We start from the raw sequence: 19,459 nt of genomic DNA on the forward strand, positions 1-19,459 counted from the left end.
GGGGCTTTAGCGTTTTTTTTTCCGTTTTGCTAGATTATGAATTATTTTCTCTCTTCTATCCCAACTTATTAATATTTTTAAGCTCATCCTTTAGTGTAGTGTCTATTTTGTGCTCACCTTTAGTGAAGTGTTTATTTCGTTATCATCTTTCATAAAAACTGAGGCGAAGTAGTTATTCAATACTTCAGAGATTTCTATCATTACTTGTGAGTTTATCTTGCTCATACTTTAGTGGCTCTATCCCTACTTTGTTTCCTTTTGTTATGTGTCCATAGAGCACTTTCTTATTTATTTTTATTGTGTGTCCATAGAGCACTTTCTTATTTATTTTTATATTCCCTGGCGAGTTGATTTTGTAATTTCTCTTTGCCTTCGGGATGGTTTTTAAAAAAAAGTTATTTGTATTCTTTTTTGTCCTCTCCTTTAGTATCCAAGTACTTCTTGCATGCTTTTTCTTCTTTAGATTCAATTTTCCCTTTACTTCTTTATTCATCCACAGTACCCCATAATTAGCTTTCTTGTTTTTGGCTTTTAGTGGAATACGACTCTCTTGATTACCTTTTTAAAGATTTCACACTGTTTTTCTGTCTTTGTTTTTCAAGATTTTCTTCCAGTTTACCACCTTTAATTCCAGTCTCATGTCACAGAATTACATAGAATATATCCTGGCTGGTCTACTTTCTTCCACCCTCCATAGACTTGAACTCACCCAAAACTCTGCTGCCTGCATCCTAACTCACAGCAAGTCCCATTCACCCATCACCCCTGTAATTGCTGACCTACATTGACTCCACATCAGACAATGCCTTGATGTTATAATTCTCATCCTGGTTACCAAATCCCTCCATGGTCTTGCCCCTCCCTAGCTCTGTAACGTCCTCCAGCTCTACAACCCTCTGAACGGTGGTTTCCTCCAATTCTGGCCAATTGTGCATCCCCGATTTTAAAAAGGAAGATAGAACAAAACCTAGGAACTATACACCACTAATACAAAAGCAAAATATTGAGGATGCTGGAATCTGGAATAAAAACAGGAAATGCTGGAAATCTCAGCGGGTCAGGCAGCATCTGTGGAGAGAAAGCAGAGTTAACGTTTCGGGTCGACAACCCATCATCAGAACTGGAGCGTGTTCGGAAAGAACAGATTCTTAACAAGCACTGAAAGGAGGAGGGGGAAGAAAGAACAAAAGGAAGGTTTGTGATAGGGTAGAAGGCAGGAGGAATTAGTGAGACAAAAGGGACGATGGGCCGAATTGAAATGGCCAGGAGTTAGAAAAACATTAGTCAAGATTGGGTGTGAAGGCGGAATAATGACCAGCTGTCATTAGAGACTTGGAGAAAAAAAAAGAAAGAATGGGGCACGGGGGGAAGGGAGCCAAAGATTGGCAGCGGTTACACACTGAAATTGGTGAAGTCGATGTTGAGTCCAGAAGGCTGTAAAGTGCCTAAACGAAAGATGAGGTGCTGGTCTTCGAGTTTGCGTTGAGCTTCGTTGGAACAGTGTAGGAGACCGAGGACGAAGAGGTCAGAGTGGGCGTGGAATGGAGAATTAAAGTGACAGGTGACCGGAAGTCACACTTGCGGACTGAACGGAGGTGCTCTGCAAAGCGGTCACCCAATCTATGCTTGGCCCCCACAATGTAGTGGAGATCACATTGTGAGCAGCGAATACAGTATACTAAATTCAAAGAACTATAGACCAGTCAGCTTAATGTCAGTGATGGGGCAGATACTGGAATCTAGACTAAAAGAAGTGAAAGAAGAGCATCTAGTGACAGAAAATACAATAAAAAGTAGTCAGCATGGATTCCAAAAGGCTAAGTCATGCTGAACTAACCTGATAGAGTTCTTTGACGATTTAACAGAAATAGTACACAAGGGTAATGCAGTAGATGTCATATGCATTGATTTAAAAATGTCTTTGATAAGCTACTATCAAAGGTTAGGGCATGTGGAATCAGAGGACAAAAACTGAATGGATAGCAAATTGGCTAAAAAAAAAATAGGAAGAGTAAGGGTAAAAGATAGTTATTCAGATTGGAAGAAGGTAGAAAGCTGTGTTCCACAAGGATCAGTGCTGGGACCACTGTTATTCATGATTTACATTAATGATCTGGATTTAGAAACTTATTAAAATTTGCAGATGATATCAAACTAGGGATATAGCTAACACTGAGGAATAATGCAACATAATACAAGGCAACATTCGAAAACTTGCAGTCTCGGCAGTTAAGTGGCAAATTAACTTTAGCATAGATACATGTGAGGTGATGCACTTTGGTAGGAAAAACAGAAGCTTCATCTATAGCTTAGAAAATAAGAAATTGAATGGGGTAAACAAGATTAGGGATCTAGGGATACAGGTGAAGAAATTATTAAAAGCAGCATTGCAGGTCAGCAAAGCAATTGAAAATGCTAACAAAGCATTGAGCTTTATTTCTAATAAAATATAGAATTCAAAAGTAGTGAAGTTATGTTAAACTTGTATAGGACCTAGTCAGGCCACACAAAGTATGGTGCACAATTCTTATCTCGATACTATAAAAAGTGATAGAAGCACTGGAGAACGTGCAAAATATATTTACAAGGATGGTACCAGAACGGAGCGATAACAGCTCGCAAGAATGTTTGAACGGTTTCTTTTGGAACATAGGAACAGGAGTAGGCCATTTTGTCCACTATTCAATGAGATCATGGCTGATCTGTGACCCAACTCCATAACAGGTGATTAGTTAGGCCAAAGGACAATGGCGAGGGGGTCTTCATCTGGTGTTCCAGTTGGTCAGTCATTGGGTTACAGCACTGATGGGGTAATTTGTGTTGCGCAAGTCTACAATTACAGGCCCCAGATTAGGAAACTGCTTTTACTTATTTCAGTTTATCCCTTGGATACGAGAAGAAGAAACCTACATCTAGATACATGGGGCCCAAGTTTCCACACGATAAAAAACGGGCGCCCCTCCGAGCTGGGCGCCCGTTTTTCACGCCTAAAACGGCGCCGGAAAAAAAAAACTCGCGATTCTGGAGCGCCCTGCAGCTCCTTGTCTGTTTGGCACGGCGCCCAGGGGGGTGGAGCCTACACTCGCGCCGATTTTGTAAGTGGGAGGGGGCGGGTACTATTTAAATTAGTTTTTTTCCTGCCAGCAACGCTGCGCGTGCGCGTTGAAGCGTTCGCGCACGCGCAGTGTGAAGGAAACATTGGCACTCGGCCATTTTTGTAGTTCTTTGTAGCTGTTTAGTTTTTGAACATTTTTTAATAAAAGCACATTGCCATCAGCACATCAGCACTGAGAAGGCTGCAGGAAGCCTCAGAAAGTTGAGGTAGCCGTTTTCCGACGACCTCCCCCTTTTGCCGTCGGGAAATGGCTCCTCAATTTCTGAGGCTTCCTGCAGCCTTCTGTCTCCTTCCCTCCCGCCGTCTGGAACGGCTTCCTCCCCCCCCCCCCCCCCTCTGCGTTCGGTCGCTCGCCCGCCGTCTGGAACGGCACCCCCCACCCCTGCGTTCGGTCGGTTGGGTCCCTCCCCGCCGTCTGGAACGGCTTCCCTGTGTTCAGTCAGTCGGTCGGTTCCCTCCCTCCCGCCCGCCGTCTGGAACGGCTTCCTTCCCCCCGCCCCCCTGCGTTCGGTCAGTCGGTTCCCTCCCTCCCTCCCGCCCACCGTCTGGAACGGCTTCCTTCCCCCCGCCCCCCTGCGTTCGGTCAGTCGGTTCCCTCCCTCCCTCCCGCCCACCGTCTGGAACGGCTTCCTTCCCCCCGCCCCCCTGCGTTCGGTCGGTCGGTTCCCTCCCTCCCGCCCACCGTCTGGAACGGCTTCCTCCCCCCCCCCCACCCCCCGTGTTAGTTCGGTCGGTTCCCTCCCTCCCGCCCGCCGTCTGGAACGGCTCCCCCCCCCCCCACCCCCCGTGTTAGTTCGGTCGGTTCCCTCCCTCCCTCCCGCCTTCGGGAACGGCTGCCTCGTTTTGTGAGGCTTGCTGCAGCATTCTCCCTGGCTGAAGCACTTTCACAGGTAGGAAGATGGTTTATTTAATCTTTTCTTTGCTTATAAATTTTTATTCAGGTTGGATTTATTTGTATAATATTTGTATAAGTATAAATAAGGATTTATTGTAGAATTTAATGAGTTCCCTTCCCCCCCTCCCCCCCACCTCGTTCAGGACGCCTAATTTGTAACCTGCGCCTGATTTTTTAATGTGTAGAACAGGTTTTTTTAGTTCTACAAAAATCTTCACTTGCTCCATTCTACTTTAGTTTGGAGTACGTTTTCACTGTGGAAACTTTCAAATCAGGCGTCAGTGGCCGGACACGCCCCCTTTTGAAGAAAAAATTCTGTTCCAAAGTGACTAGAACTGCAGAAAAAAAAAATGTGGAGAATTGCGATTTCTAAGATAGTCCGTTCTCCACCAGTTGCTCCTAGAAATCAGGCGCAAATCATGTGGAAACTTGGGCCCATGAGAACAAAAGTAGGCTATTTAATGTCTATTCAATGAGACCATGCCAGATCTGTGACCTAACTTCATATAGCCACCTATATCTTAATAGGTTTGGTTAATAAAAATCTATGTCAGATTTAAAATGAATAATTGACCGAGCATTAACTGCCGTTTGCAGAGCAGAGTTCCAACCTTCTACTACCCTAGAAGTGTTTCCTAACTTCACTCCTGAAAGGACTGGCTCTAACTTTTAGGCTATGTCCCCTAGTCCTAGACTTCCCAACCAGCAGAAATAGTTTCTCTCGATCTACCCTTTCAGTTCCCATTAATATCTTGTAAACTTTGATTAAATCACCCCTTAATCTTCTAAATTCCAAGGAATACAACCCGAGAGGCATAGAGTACAAAAGCCAAGAAGCAATGCTAAACCTATATAAAACATTTGTTCGGCCCCAGCTGGAGTATCGAGCCAAATTCTGGGCATCATACTTTAGTTTAAAGCATCTTAGGTATCAAGATAGGTTGAAAAAGACTTGGGACTCTACACTTTAGAGAAATGTAGACTGAGAGGTATTCTGATTGAGGTTTATGATAATGAAGGGAATAGATTGGGTTCTAGTTGAGTTTGTTTCAATTAACTAGGTTAGGGAGGACCAGTTAAGGAAAGTTAAGTTGCTCAAGGCTACATCTAGGTTAGATTTTAGGAGGTGGTTCCTTTTCCCCCAGAGAATAGTAGACTTTTGGAACAAGCTGCCATCTTGTGCGGTGGATGCTGAGTCGCTGAATTCCTTCAAACGAGAACTGGACCTGTTTCTAGCTGGGGCAGAGATCAACCCTTACAGAAGTTAGGTACTGCAGGGAATTCAGGGCCTGAGTGATTTCTAGTTTCGATAGCCTAGATTGGTTGGCGAGGAATTTCCCAGATTTTGCCCCCCCCAAATTGGCCTGGGGTATTTTTGTGTTTTTCTTGCCTCTCCCAGGATATCACATGGTTTCAGGTGGGGTGGAATGTATATATTGTGATACGCAAGACATCACAATTGTGTGGGACAGGCGCGATGGGTCAGAGGGTCGTTACCTGTCCGTTATTATTCTTATGTAGGAAGGATGTGATGGCTTTGGAGAGGGTACAGAAGAGATTTAGTAGAATGGTTCCAAGGAGGAGGGATTCTGGCCCACCCCCGACCCCACCCCTAATGCTCCTCCGGCCCAGATCCTCCTCTGGCCACCAACCACCCTCACCCATGACTCGCTCCCTTCTTTTTGCGGTGCCACAGGCTTACCCACTCAAAAGCCTCTCCTTCTGGCTGACGGGTGGGAAACAGAGCTTTCAAATGCTAATCAAGCCCTGCCGTTAAATTCGGCAGGGCCTGCAGGAAATCTGTTCTCCTGGATTTCCTGACGGCTTTTTAGCACTCCCGCTCCCGACCTGCCTCCAGACTAAAATTCCGGCCTTTGTCTTTCTACGAATAAAAGCAGCCCTCATACACTTGGCCAATTTGGATTTGCTCTCAGTAATCGTTTTTTTGTGCAGTCATAAATACCATCCCCAAGCAGCACTCCTGCTGTGGTCTAACGGCTTAGGACTTGCTCAAATTTGACTTGTACTATTGTAAAAAGGACACCATCGAAAATAATAATGATCCCAGCAGAGCTGAGCATTGTCAGGATTCAACGACTCCCCTCACAGTGTAGGAGCCTTGCCAAAGTAATATTAATATAGGAGGGGGTAACTTAGTTTGAATGCCTCAACTCCTGTCAAAAATACTATGTTGGATGATGGCCACATTTAAAATGTCAGGTCTGGCAAATGTGCGAGGGATATTCCATAGAGCTACCTTAGAGACAATCAAAAATGGAAAGCTGACAAAAAGTCCAAAAAGTAGCCATGTAATGAGAAACATGGATCTTAACTGGATCTTTCAGCCATTTATTGATTAAATGGTACAATGGAAAATGCACTTCATTAAAACTGCCTTGTCACTAAGTTTCTGTATAACATAAATAAATGCCAGGATTTCAATTATGTACCGAGTTAAGGTTAACATAACAACTGAACCTTATTAATAATACTGTCCTTCGGGTCAGGATAATACCACAGGCAGCGATAGAGAAATATTAAATAATTACTTTGCTTCAGTATCTACGAGGGAGACAGAACAGGTGAACATGACAGCTGATGATGAGATTAGAAATGAGATTACTGCATTTTTTTTTAAAAAAAGAGTAGATATATTAAATAAACTAATCAAACTCATGGTAAAACCCCTGGTCCAGATGGATTACATCAACGCATTGTAAAAGAATCTAGGGAAGAGCTAGCAGAGGCATTACTACACATATCTAATAATTGGTTAGAAAAGGTGTAGTGCCAAACGACTGGCAGATAGCTAACATAATACCTATATTTAAGAAGGGAGATAGAACATGTCCAGCGAACTATAGACCAGTCAGCTTAACATCGGTGGTAGGAAAAATAATGGAATCTCTATTAAAAGGAGAAAATAGAACATCTAGGAGCCAAAAATCCAGACCAGACTGATGAGAAGAAAGTCTTCCATTTTATGGCAATGAATTTCAGTCCTAATAGCCTCAATTTTGGTCGAGCCCGTTTTTGGGCGCACTTACTGGTGTTGCGCCGCTTATCTACGTTCTGAGGTGCGCCGAAAAATTTTGTTGCCACTTTGGCTGCTGTCTGGCTTCTTCACTGCAGTCGCGCAGCATGGCCAGTTGAGTCGGGGTGGAAAATGTGTCAGGATGTCTGCACATGCGCAGTGGAGTCTGCTAGTGATGTCTGCGCATGAGCAGTAGCGCTGCGAGTCTGCAACAACAGTAGGTCTCTCTCAGTTTCAGAGCATGGCGATGTTCTTCCTCCCTGTGTTGCTGGGCTCCTTCAGGTAAAGCTCTATGCATTTATTCTGCCTCCTTTGTTGGGCTAGGGGAGGGTAGGAGAACTGATAAACATCACCGGTGGCTTTGGGTCCAGCTTGGTAGGGGGGGGGGGGGGGGTGTTCCTTTGTGGCCCTTTTGGCAGCGGTGGGGTAACAGTCCTTTCGGGGGAGCGGGCTTCAGCTTGTTTCAGCCACTCTGGTTGCCCTGGCAACTTCAGCTTTTTGCGCATGTCCAGAGAGTTTTTAGCGCAGACTTGAAGCTCCGCCACCAAGACTAACTTCAGACAGCGCTGTGCCAAATTCAAATATTTCTTTGGCAAAAGTCCCGTTTTTTTTCCTGCCGCAACCATACACAAAAAAAATCGTACGTCAACATATGCGGGCACCAAAAATCCAGCAAGTGGAACATATAGGATTAGCATGAAAATTCAATCACTCCCTACAATCTTTAATGCCCTCATGAATAGATCGTTAAACCTAAGAGAACAGTTAATTTTGCAATTTCAAGTAGAAAACACATACATTTACTTTTCAATTTATTATTCAAATAATTACCTCCAGGATGATGAAGATTTTTTGTGCAGTCTCTATAACATGGTACAAACGGCAAATATGCTGATGACTCAAATTCTTCATTGCTTCAATTTCTGTTTGAACACGAGGCAAGTCTTCCTACCAAAGAAAAATATATACAATGGGACAATCTACTTTGTTTAGAATATAAGAAACAGGAGCAGGAGTAGGCCATTTAGCCCCTCGAGCCTGCTCCGCCATTTAATAAGATCATGGCTGATCTGATCATGGACTCAGCTCCACTTCCCTGCCCGTTCCCCATAACGCTCTACTCCCTTATCGCTCAAAAATCTGCCTATCTCCGCCTTAAATATATTCAATGACCAAGCCTCCACAGCTGTTTGAGGCAGAAAATTTCACAGATTTACAATCCTCAGAAGAAATTCAGCCTCATCTCAGTTTTAAATAGGCAGCCCCTTATTCGGAGACTATGCCCCCTAGTTTTAGTTTCCCCTATGAGTGAAAATATCCTCTCTGCATCCACCTTGTCGAGCCCCCTCATTATCTTATATGTTTCAATAAGATCACCTCTCATTCTTCTGAACTCCAATGAGTATAGGCCCAACCTACTCAACCTAACTTCATAAGTTAACCCCCTCATCTCCGGAATCAACCTAGTGAATTTCTCTGAACTGCCTCCAATGCAAGTATATCCTTCCTTAAATACGGAGACCAAAACTCTAGCAGTACTCTCTAGGTGTAGCCTCACCAATACTCACATTATACTCCATCTGCCAAATTTTTGCTCACTCACTTAGCCTGTCTATATCCCTTTGCAGATTTTTTGAGTCATTCTCACAATTTGCTTTCCTACCCATCTTTGTATCATCAGCAAACGTGACTACGTCACACTCAGTCCCTTCATCCAAGTCATTAATATAGATTGTAAATAGTTGAGGACCCAGCGCCGATCCCTGCGGCACCCCACTAGTTACTGACCCATTTATCCCGACTCTCTGTTAGTTAGCCAATCCTCTATCCATGCTAATATATTACCCCTAACCACATTAGCTTTTATCTTGTGCAGTAACCTTTTATGTGGCACCTTATCGAATGGCTTCTGGAAATCCAAATACACCACATCCACTGGTTCCCTCTTATCCACCCTGCTCGTTACATCCTCAAAGAACTCCAGCAAATTTGTCCAACATAAAACCACATTGACTCTGCTTGATTGAGTCCAGTCTCGGCCTGACAGGATGAAAAGCCTAATTTGACCAACAATAAGAGTTCTAAGTGAAATCAGTAGGCAGTGTTAAACGAAGTTCTTAATAAAATCTTCAAAACTATGTCTCAACATCAGTCAAACTCTCAGGAGACGAGAAGCTAACTACTTCAGTTTATATCATCCTTTCCATTATTTTTCCGTGAACTTACCCCAAGTGATTCTTTGTCCATGATCTTTACAGCAACTTTTTCCCTCGTCAGTATGTGACAAGCCAGCTTTACTTTGGCAAACCCCCCTGTAGGGGAAACAAAATTGAAGCAATTTACTTGATACTTCTCCAAAGACCAGTAAGCTTTACTTTCAAAGTATTATCCTCCATGTAACAGGAATGTTCAGTAAACCCAAAGGTATCTTGCAATATAAAAACCCCTGGATCATCTTTTCCACCTGAAATGAACTACCCCTCGAATAATTTACAGTTTTTCTAAATATTTTTATAATGTACTAGTCAATCTCCAAGTTTTACAAATGCCTAGTAGGAGACCAAATAAATTTTTTCAGCTCAACAGGTTAAGAGGTGGGGAAATAACAGAACAAAATGTGGGGCAGTGTGATATGAAGGGAAAAGAGAGGGGAGGGCAATTCAGATCAGCAGTGGTAGTGGGAATGAGACCTCGAACTCCCAGCCACCAGGGGAATAGAAATTGTGATCTTTCCCCACTGCCTGTATTTATGGGAAATGCAGTTGCGGAAGGAGGGTTACTGGAGCATTATCAAAAAACCAATAGTTTGTGGGAGGCATCATGGGGAATTAATTTCCACAGTGATAGATTCTTCCTGCTGCATGATTGTTAACATTTAAAGAATGATACTTGTTCAGTGGGCAACTTTCACATGACACTAGGTGATGCTCCACTGTAATCAAAAAATGCACACTGCATTACAGCAACAGCTCCATCTCCAGATACAATGCCTTTAGGACATTCACAATTATTATTTAACAGAAACAACATTGAATCCCTCACCAGCTCAGCTGTAGGAGTCAGCAAGTAGAAAAATAGAAAATAGGTGGAGTAGGCCATTCGGCCCTTCGAACCTGCATCACCATTCAATAAGATCATGGCTGATCATTCACCTCAGTACCCCTTTCCTGCTTTCTCTCCATACCCCTTGGTCCCTTTAGCCGTAAGGGCCATATCTAACTCCCTCTTGAATATATCCAATGAACTGGCCTCAACAACTCTCTGCGGTAGGGAATTTCACAGGTTAACAACTCTCTGAGTGAAGAAGTTTCTCCTTATCTCAGTCTGAAATGGCTTACCCCTTATCCTTAGACCATGACCCCCTGGTTCTGGACTTCCCCAACATCGGGAACATTCTTCCTGCATTTAACCTGTCCAATCCCGTCAGAATGTTATATATTTCTATGAGATCCCTTCTCATCCTTCTAAACTCTAGTGAATAAAGGCCCAGTTGATCCAGTCTCTCCTCATATGTCAGTCCTGTCATCCCGGGAATCAGACTGGTGAACCTTCGCTGCACTCCCTCAATAGCAAGAACGCCATTCCTCAGATTAGGAGACCAAAACTGAACACAATATTCCAGGTGAGGCCTCACCAAGGCCCTGTACAACTGCAGTAAGACCTCCTTGCTCCTATACTCAAATCCCCTAGCTATGAAGGCCAACATACCATTTGCCTTCTTCACCGCCTGCTGTACCTGCATGCCTGTCAATGCATTGACAGTCATTTTCCAACATTCCATTGACTCTGGATCAGTTCTTATGGAGTGGAGGGTAGCCAATGTAACCCCACTTTTTAAAAAAGGAGGGAGAGAGAAAACAGGAAATTATAGACCGGTCAGCCTGACATCGGTAGTGGGTAAAATGATGGAATCAATTATTAAGGATGTCATAGCAGTGCATTTGGAAAGAGGTAATATGATAGGTCCAAGTCAGCATGGATTTGTGAAAGGGAAATCATGCTTGACAAATCTTCTAGAATTTTTTGAGGATGTTTCCAGTAGAGTGGACAAGGGAGAACCAGTTGATGTGGTATATTTGGACTTTCAGAAGGCTTTCGACAAGGACCCACACAAGAGATTAATGTGCAAAGTTAAAGCACATGGGATTGGGGGTAGTGTGCTGACATGGATTGAGAACTGGTTGGCAGACAGGAAGCAAAGAGTAGGAGTAAATGGGGACTTTTCAGAATGGCAGGCAGTGACTAGTGGGGTACCGCAAGGTTCTGTGCTGGGGCCCCAGCTGTTTACACTATATTAATGATTTAGACGAGGGGATTAAATGTAGTATCTCCAAATTTGCGGATGACACTAAGTTGGGTGGCAGTGTGAGCTGCGAGGAGGATGCTACGAGGCTGCAGAGCGACTTGGATAGGTTAGGTGAGTGGGCAAATGCATGGCAGATGAAGTATAATGTGGATAAATGTGAGGTTATCCACTTTGGTGGTAAAAACAGAGAGACAGACTATTATCTGAATGGTGACAGATTAGGAAAAGGGGAGGTGCAAAGAGACCTGGGTGTCATGGTACATCAGTCATTGAAGGTTGGCATGCAGGTACAGCAGGCGGTTAAGAAAGCAAATGGCATGTTGGCCTTCATAGCGAGGGGATTTGAGTACAGGGGCAGGGAGGTGTTGCTACAGTTGTACAAGGCCTTGGTGAGGCCACACCTGGAGTATTGTGTACAGTTTTGGTCTCCTAACCTGAGGAAGGACATTCTTGCTATTGAGGGAGTGCAGCGAAGGTTCACCAGACTGATTCCCGGGATGGCGGGACTGACCTATCAAGAAAGACTGGATCAACTGGGCTTGTATTCACTGGAGTTCAGAAGAATGAGAGGGGACCTCATAGAAACGTTTAAAATTCTGACGGGGTTAGACAGGTTAGATGCAGGAAGAATATTCCTAATGTTGGGGAAGTCCAGAACCAGGGGGCACAGTCTAAGGATAAGGGGGAAGCCATTTAGGACCGAGATGAGGAGGAATTTCTTCACCCAGAGAATGGTGAACCTGTGGAATTCTCTACCACAGAAAGTTGTTGAGGCCAATTCACTAAATATATTCAAAAAGGAGTTAGATGAAGTCCTTACTACTAGGGGAATCAAGGCGTATGGTGAGAAAGCAGGAATGGGGTACTGAAGTTGCATGTTCAGCCATGAACTCATTGAATGGCGGTGCAGGCTAGAAGGGCCGAATCGCCTACTCCTGCACCTATTTTCTATGTTTCTATGCCAACTTTCAATGACTGATGTACCATGACACCCAGGTCTCGTTGCACCTCCCCTTTTCCTAATCTGCCGCCATTCAGATAATATTCTGCCTTCATGTTTTTGCCCCCAAAGTGGATAACCTCATATTTATCCACATTATATTGCATCTGCCATGCATTTGCCCATCAAACCTGTCCAATTCACCCTGCAGCCTCTTGGCATCCTCCTCACAGCTCACACCGCCACCCAGTTTAGTGTCATCTGCAAACTTGGAGATATTACACTCAATTCCTTCATCCAAATTATTAATGTATATTGTAAATAGCTGGGGTCCCAGCACTGAGCCCTGTGGCACCCCACTAGTCACTGCCTGCCATTCTGAAAAGGACTCGTTTATTCCGACTCTCAGCTTCCTGTTTGCCAACCAGTTCTCGAGCCACATCAATACATTACCCCCAATACCATGTGCTTTAATTTTGCACACCAATCTCTTGCGTGGGACCTTGTCAAAAGCCTTTTGAAAGTCCAAATACACCACACATCCACTGGTTCTCCCTTGTCCACTCTACTAGTTACATCCTCAAAAAATTCCAGAAGATTTGTCAAGCATGATTTCCCTTTCATAAATCCATGCTGACTTGGACCAATCCTGTCACCGTTTTCCAAATGCGCTGCTATTTCATCTTTAATAATTGATTCCAGCATTTTCCCCACTACTGATGTCAGGCTAACCGGTCTATAATTATCTGTTTTCTCTCTCCCTCCTTTTTTAAAAAGTGGTATTACATTATAGCTACCCTCCAGTCCATTGGAACTGATCCAGAGATGATAGACTGTTGGAAAATGATCACTAATGCATCCGCTATTTCTAGGGCCACTTTCTTAAGTACTCTGGGATGCAGACTATCAGGGCCCGGGGATTTATCAATCTTCAATCCCATCAATTTCCCCAACACAATTTCCCACCTAATAAGGATATCCTTCAGTTCCTCCTTCTCACTAGTCCCTCGGTCTCCTTGTATTTCTGGAAGATTACTTGTGCCTTCCTTCGTGAAGACAGAACCAAAGTATTTGTTCAACTGGTCTGCCATTTCTTTGTTCCCCATTATAAATTCATCTGAATCTGACTGCAAGGGATCTACATTTGTCGTCACTAATCTTTTTCTCTTCACATATCTATAGAAGCTTTTGCAGTCAGTTTTTATGTTCCCGGCAAGCTTCCTCTCATACTCCATTTTCCCCCTCCTAATTAAACCCTTTGTCCTCCTCTGCTTAATTCTAAATATCTCCCAGTCCTCAGGTTTGCTGCTTTTTCTGGCCAATTTATATGCCTCTTTCTTGGATTTAACACGATCCTTAATTTCCCTCGTTAGCCACGGTTGAGCCATCTTCCCAGTTTTATTTTTACTCCAGTCAGGGATGTACAATTGAAGTTCATCCATGTGATCTTTATATATTTGCCATTGCCTATCCACCGTCAACCCTTTAAGTATCATTTGCCTGTCCATTCTAGCCAATTCACGTCTCATATCATCGAAGTTACCTTTTCCTTACGTTCAGGGCCCTAGTCTCTGAATTAACTGCGTCACTCTCCATCTTAATAAAGAATTCTACCATATTATGGTCACTCTTCCCCAAGGGGCCTCGCACAACAAGATTTCTAATTAGTCCTTTCTCATTACACATCACCCAGTCTAGGGTGGCCAGCCCTCCAGTTGTTCCTCGACATATTGGTCCAGAAAACCATCCCCAATACACTCCAGGAAATCCTCCTCCATCGTATTGCTACCAGTTTGGTTCGCCTAATCTATATGTAGATTCAGTCGCTCATGATAACTGCTGTACCTTTATTGCACGCATCCCTAATTTCTTGTTTGATGCTATCCCCAACCTCACTACTACTGTTTGGTGGTCTGTACACAACTCCCACTAGCATTTTCTGCCCTTTGGTATTCCGCAGCTCCACCCATACAGATTCCACATCATCCAAGCTAATGTCCTTCCTTACTATAGCGTTAATTTCCTCTTTAACCAGCAACGTTACCCCACCTCCTTTTCCTTTCTGTCTATCCTTCCTGAATGTTGACTACCCCTGGAAGTTGAGTTCCCAGCCTTGGCCACCCTGGAGCCACATCTCCGTGATGCCAATTATATCACATCCGTTAACTGCTATCTGCACAGTTAATTCGTCCACCTTATTCCGAATACTCGCATTGAGGTACAGAGCCTTCAGGCTTGTCTTTTTAACACACTTTGCCTTTTTAGAATTTTGTTGCAATGTGGCCCTTTTTGATTTTTGCCTTGAGTTTCTCTGCCCTCCACTTTTACCTTTCTTCTTGCTATCTTTTGCTTCTGCCCCTATTTTACTTCCCTCTGTCTTCCTGCATATGTTCCCATCCCCTTGCCATTATTAGTTGAACCCCTCTGCAACACTCCTTTACTCTTGTACTCCAACTCCTTTGCAATGAAGGTGAGGGGAGGGGGTGAAGGAAGGTGGTGGGAGAACGGGTGGGGGGAAAGAAGGTTTGGGGGGGGGGGGGGAGAAAGAGAGGAAGGTGGGGGGGGGGAGGAGGAGGAAGAAGGTGGGGGGGGGGGGGAGGAGGAAGAGGAGGAAGAAGGTTGGCGGGTGGGGGGGGGGGAGGGGAGGAGGAGAGGACGAAGGTTGGGGGAGGAGGGAAGGAGGGGAAGAAGGTGGTGGGGGGGGGGGAAAAAGAGGAAATTGTCAAAATAATACGCCAGCAACATTTTAGCTATCCATGAAATATTGCCTAGTAAGAAGGTATCCTCAACCGTTTTCTCCCTGTGGCTGAGGAGCTCCTCCTGGAGAGACAGTGATGAAATGCAGGGAGAGGCACCAACCCTTGTACATGGCCTTCTTTGACCTTACAAAGGCCTTTGACATTGTTAACCGCGAGGGACTATGGAGCATCCTCCTCCATTTCGGCTGCCCCCAAAAGTTTGTCGCCATCCTCCACCTGCTCCACGACGACATGCAAGCCGTGATCCTGACCAACGGATCCACCACAGACCCAATCCATGTCCAGACCGGGGTCAAGCAGGGTTGTGTCATCGCGCCAACTCTCTTCTCGATCTTCCTTGCTGCAATGCTCCACCTCTCACTCAATCAGCTCCCCGCTGGAGTGGAACTAAACTACAGAACCAGTGGGAACTTGTTCAACCTCCGTCACCTCGTTCAACCTCCATCACCTCCTGGCCAGATCCAAGACCGCCCCATCCTTTATCATCGAGCTACAGTACACGGACGACTCTGGTGTCTGCGCACAGAGGCTGAACTCCAAGTCATAGTCAACATCTTCACCAAGGCATACAAAAGCATGGGACTTACTAAACATCCATAAGACAAAGTTCCTCCACCAACCCGACCCCACCACACAGCACTGACCCCAGTCATCAAGATCCACAGCGCGGCCCTGGACAACGTGGACCACTTTCCATACCTCGGGAGCCTATTATCAGCAAGGGCAAACATCGAAGCTGAGGTCCAACATCGCTACCAGTGCGCCAGCGCAGCCTTCGGCCGCCTGAGGAAGAGAGATGTTCAAAGATCAGGCCCTCAAATCTGCCACCAAACTTATGGTCCACAGGGCTGTAGTGATACCTGTCCTCCTGTATGGCTCAGAGACGTCGACCATATACAGTAGACACCTCAAATCGCTGGAGAAATACCACCAACAATTTCTCCACAAGATCTTGCAAATCCCCTGGGAGGAAAGACACACCAACGTTGGCATCCTCGATCAAGCCAATATCGAAGCACTGACCACACTCAACCAGCTCCGTTGGGCGGGCCACATTGTTCACATGCCTGACACAAGACTCCCAAAGCAAGAGCTCTACTCGGAACTCCTAGACAGCAAGCGAACCTTAGGTGGGCAGAGGAAACGTTTCAAGGACACCCTCAAAGCCTCCTTGGTAAAATGCAACAGCCCCACCAACACTTGGGAGTCCCTGGCCAAAGACCGCCCTAAGTGGAGGAAGAGCATCCGAGAGGGCGCTGAGCACCTTGAGCTTCATCGCTGAGAGCCTGCAGAAAGCAAGTGCAGGCAGCACCCATCCTTTCCTTCGATGACTGTCTGTCCCACCCATGACAGAGACTGTAATTCCCATATTGGACTGTTCAGTCACCTAAGAACTCACTTTGAGTGGATGAAAGTCTTCTTCGATTTCGAGAGACTGCCTATGATGATGATCTTAAGGTTTAAAAGGTCCCATAAAAAAGTTCTATCTTGTACTCTTTCCACATCTATCAGATGTCCACTTGTCTGAAATGACTGATAGCTTGCAACGCTTCACCCATTCACCCAGAGTGTAGTGATAGCAAGTATCTACAGTCTGAAGCCGTAAAAGAATTGTTCTGATTCAATTATTTATCTTTGATCCATGGCTTTGATCCTACATCCAGTTAGATTCTAGACAGCATGACTGTCTTGAGCTTCATTTTTAAAAGTTTGTTCAGGTTGCTGGAATTTACAATAGGTCAGATTCCGGAGTATCTTTGGCCCCAAGTTTCGGGCCGCGCCAAGAGCGGCGCAGCCCCGAGCTGGACGCCTGTTCTTCGCGCCCAAAAGTGCGCAGGAAAAAAACTGCGAGATTCTCCGGCTCCTCGGAGTTCTAACTCAGCTTGGCGCGGCGCGCAGATCACAGCGGGGGGCGGAGCCAGACACTCGCGCTGATTCTGTAAGCAGTGGGGGGCAGGTCTAATTCAAATGAGGCAACGTCGTGCCGGCAACCCTGCGCGTGCGCAGTGTGAAACAAACATTGGCACTCGCCCATTTTTAAAGGGACTGGAGAAAAAGTGAAGATTTGTTTCTTGGACCCCTGGAAAGACTTGTGATTTAATTTTTGAGATATTTTTGTGTGTGAGGGAGTGCTTTTAGCAGCACTATTGAAAAATCACCTGCTGAAATCAGTGAGTTCAGCTTTTCACTGCTAAACTTGCAAAACCGGTGCTGCATTGGTGCATGCAAATTAAGGACTGTGTTTTGAGAAATAAGAGTGCCAATTCAACTTTGCAATGGATCAACGTCCACCAAGAACAAAGAATTTCTTGCATGAGAAAGTAGAGATATTAGTCAACGTAATTGAGCAGAGATGGCAGGAGCTAGATACCAGCAACAGAGGTCGCATAAAAGTGCCACCAAAAGAAAAGAAGAAATGGTAGAACCAAGTTGCAGAAGATTACTGCGTAGTGGTGCATACCATGAGATCTGGAAGCCAGTGTAAAAAGAAATGGCACGACCTTGGTCAAGTAGTTAGTGTAAGTAATATTTCCCATTTTTAATTTAATCGTAATTGTAACCTGGCTATCTGTATGTCCCACCCTGCAGATTGACACACTCTGTAAAAAGTCATATTTTACTCTTTGCAGAAGAAATTGTCCCACAACAAAAAGGAGGCAACTCGGACAGGAGGAGGCATGCCCAATCTGCATCCACTGACACCCTTGGAACAAAGGGTAGCTGCTATGATGAGTTGTACATGGAGAAAAGCAATCGGTACAGCACAAGCTGGGCCCACACGCGAGGAAGAGGGTAAGTCCTGAAAATGCCACCAACAATTTCTCCACAAGATCTTGTAAATCCCCTGGGAGGAAAGACACACCAACGTTGGCATCCTCGATCAAGCCAATATCGAAGCACTGACCACACTCAACCAGCTCCGTTGGGCGGGCCACATTGTTCACATGCCTGACACAAGACTCCCAAAGCAAGAGCTCTACTCGGAACTCCTAGACAGCAAGCGAACCCCAGGTGGGCAGAGGAAACGTTTCAAGGACACCCTCAAAGCCTCCTTGGTAAAATGCAACATCCCCACTGACATCTGGGAGTCCCTGGCCAAAGACCGCCCCAAGTAGAGGAAATGCAGCCGGGAGGGTGCTGAGCACCTCGAGTCTCGTCACCGAGAGCATGCAGAAGTCAAGCGCAGGCAGCGAAAAGAGCGTGCGGCAAACCAGTCCCACCCACCCCTTCCCTCAACGATTATCTGTCCCACCTGTGACAGAGACTGTGGTTCTCATATTGGACTGTACAGCCACTGAAGAACTCATGTTGAATGGAAGCATGTCTTCCTCGATTCCGAGGGACTGCCTATGATAATGAAAACACGGAAACATGCCATTCGGCCCAACCAGTCCACGTTTAGCCTCTACACGAGCAAATGATCCATATAAGGATGGGAGGCATGAGGAATACTGGAAAAAGGAGGGAGAACTTTATCAGAAGCAGAAATCTGCCAAACATCAGCAGCATGTTAGTAAACTTGGTTCATAAAAGTGTTGACATGGGGATAATGGAGTGTGCAAGACAAGTAATGGAGCATTAAGAACCCGGAAACAGTCTGAAAAACTACTGAATTGTGAACAGCACAGTTGCAAACTAACAACTGAAGACTGACAATGAACAAGTGACAAGAGGTAACACAAGCATAACATTAATACAAAGGGGGACATCCCTAGTAGACATAGTTACAAAAGAAAAAAGAATAATCAGAGGTCTGAATCAGACTAACTGGAAGCATATGAAGTCAGGAACAAAGGCCAAGAACCTTAGCAGCTAGAAAGAAGAAACCTGGTACAGGTACACTGCCATTCCACACACAGAATCACAGCTGATTAGTCCATATTTCAGCTGAAGAATATGCTTTCTAAACAAAGGATAACTTAAATACAGAAGTGTTTGTATATCTAGTTGGAAACAAAAACCTCAACAGTACCAAGGAAGCAAAAGAAGAGAGAGAGAACGAGACTACAATACACAATTAAAGGGGAAAAAAAGCTAAAAAAGACTAAAGAAATAAAATAAATTGAAACACAGAATATTAAGATGGAATTTCAGTGCAAATAAACCTTGGAAGAGAGTCATGGCCATGAAAATGCAGCAAATACTGTTTTAAAAGTTATTAAAATTGCATGGCAATGGAATTTGTAGAGTCAAAGTTAATTTAAATCAAACCAGTTAGAAAACAGATTGCACCCGAAAAGCTTTGAGATTCAGAACAGCATATTCAGTCATAGGATGAAAATCTTTATAAGGGCTGAACTCTCTGGGATAAAATCTATTCATGAATACCCAAATTAAATCTACAAAGTAGCCAGCACTGGATTTAAAAGCAATCTGGAAATCTATCATTTTGATTGTGCATGCTTTTCG

At 44.7% G+C, this 19,459-nt stretch overlaps 1 protein-coding gene across 1 annotated transcript in view; it reads right to left on the reverse strand.

The window, feature by feature from the left end:
* melk (maternal embryonic leucine zipper kinase) overlaps nucleotides 1-19,459 on the reverse strand; it is a 151,906-nt gene that overhangs the window by 106,570 nt on the left and 25,877 nt on the right. The window contains exons 3-4 of the mRNA XM_070884538.1: nucleotides 9,271-9,356; nucleotides 7,876-7,992 (exon numbers count right to left, since the gene is read on the reverse strand). Of these exons, the coding sequence (XP_070740639.1) occupies nucleotides 7,876-7,992; nucleotides 9,271-9,356 (203 nt within the window). The remainder of the gene's footprint in view (nucleotides 1-7,875; nucleotides 7,993-9,270; nucleotides 9,357-19,459) is intronic.

Source organism: Pristiophorus japonicus, chromosome 1 (assembly GCF_044704955.1).
Source record: "Pristiophorus japonicus isolate sPriJap1 chromosome 1, sPriJap1.hap1, whole genome shotgun sequence".
Taxonomy (NCBI): domain Eukaryota; kingdom Metazoa; phylum Chordata; class Chondrichthyes; family Pristiophoridae; genus Pristiophorus; species Pristiophorus japonicus.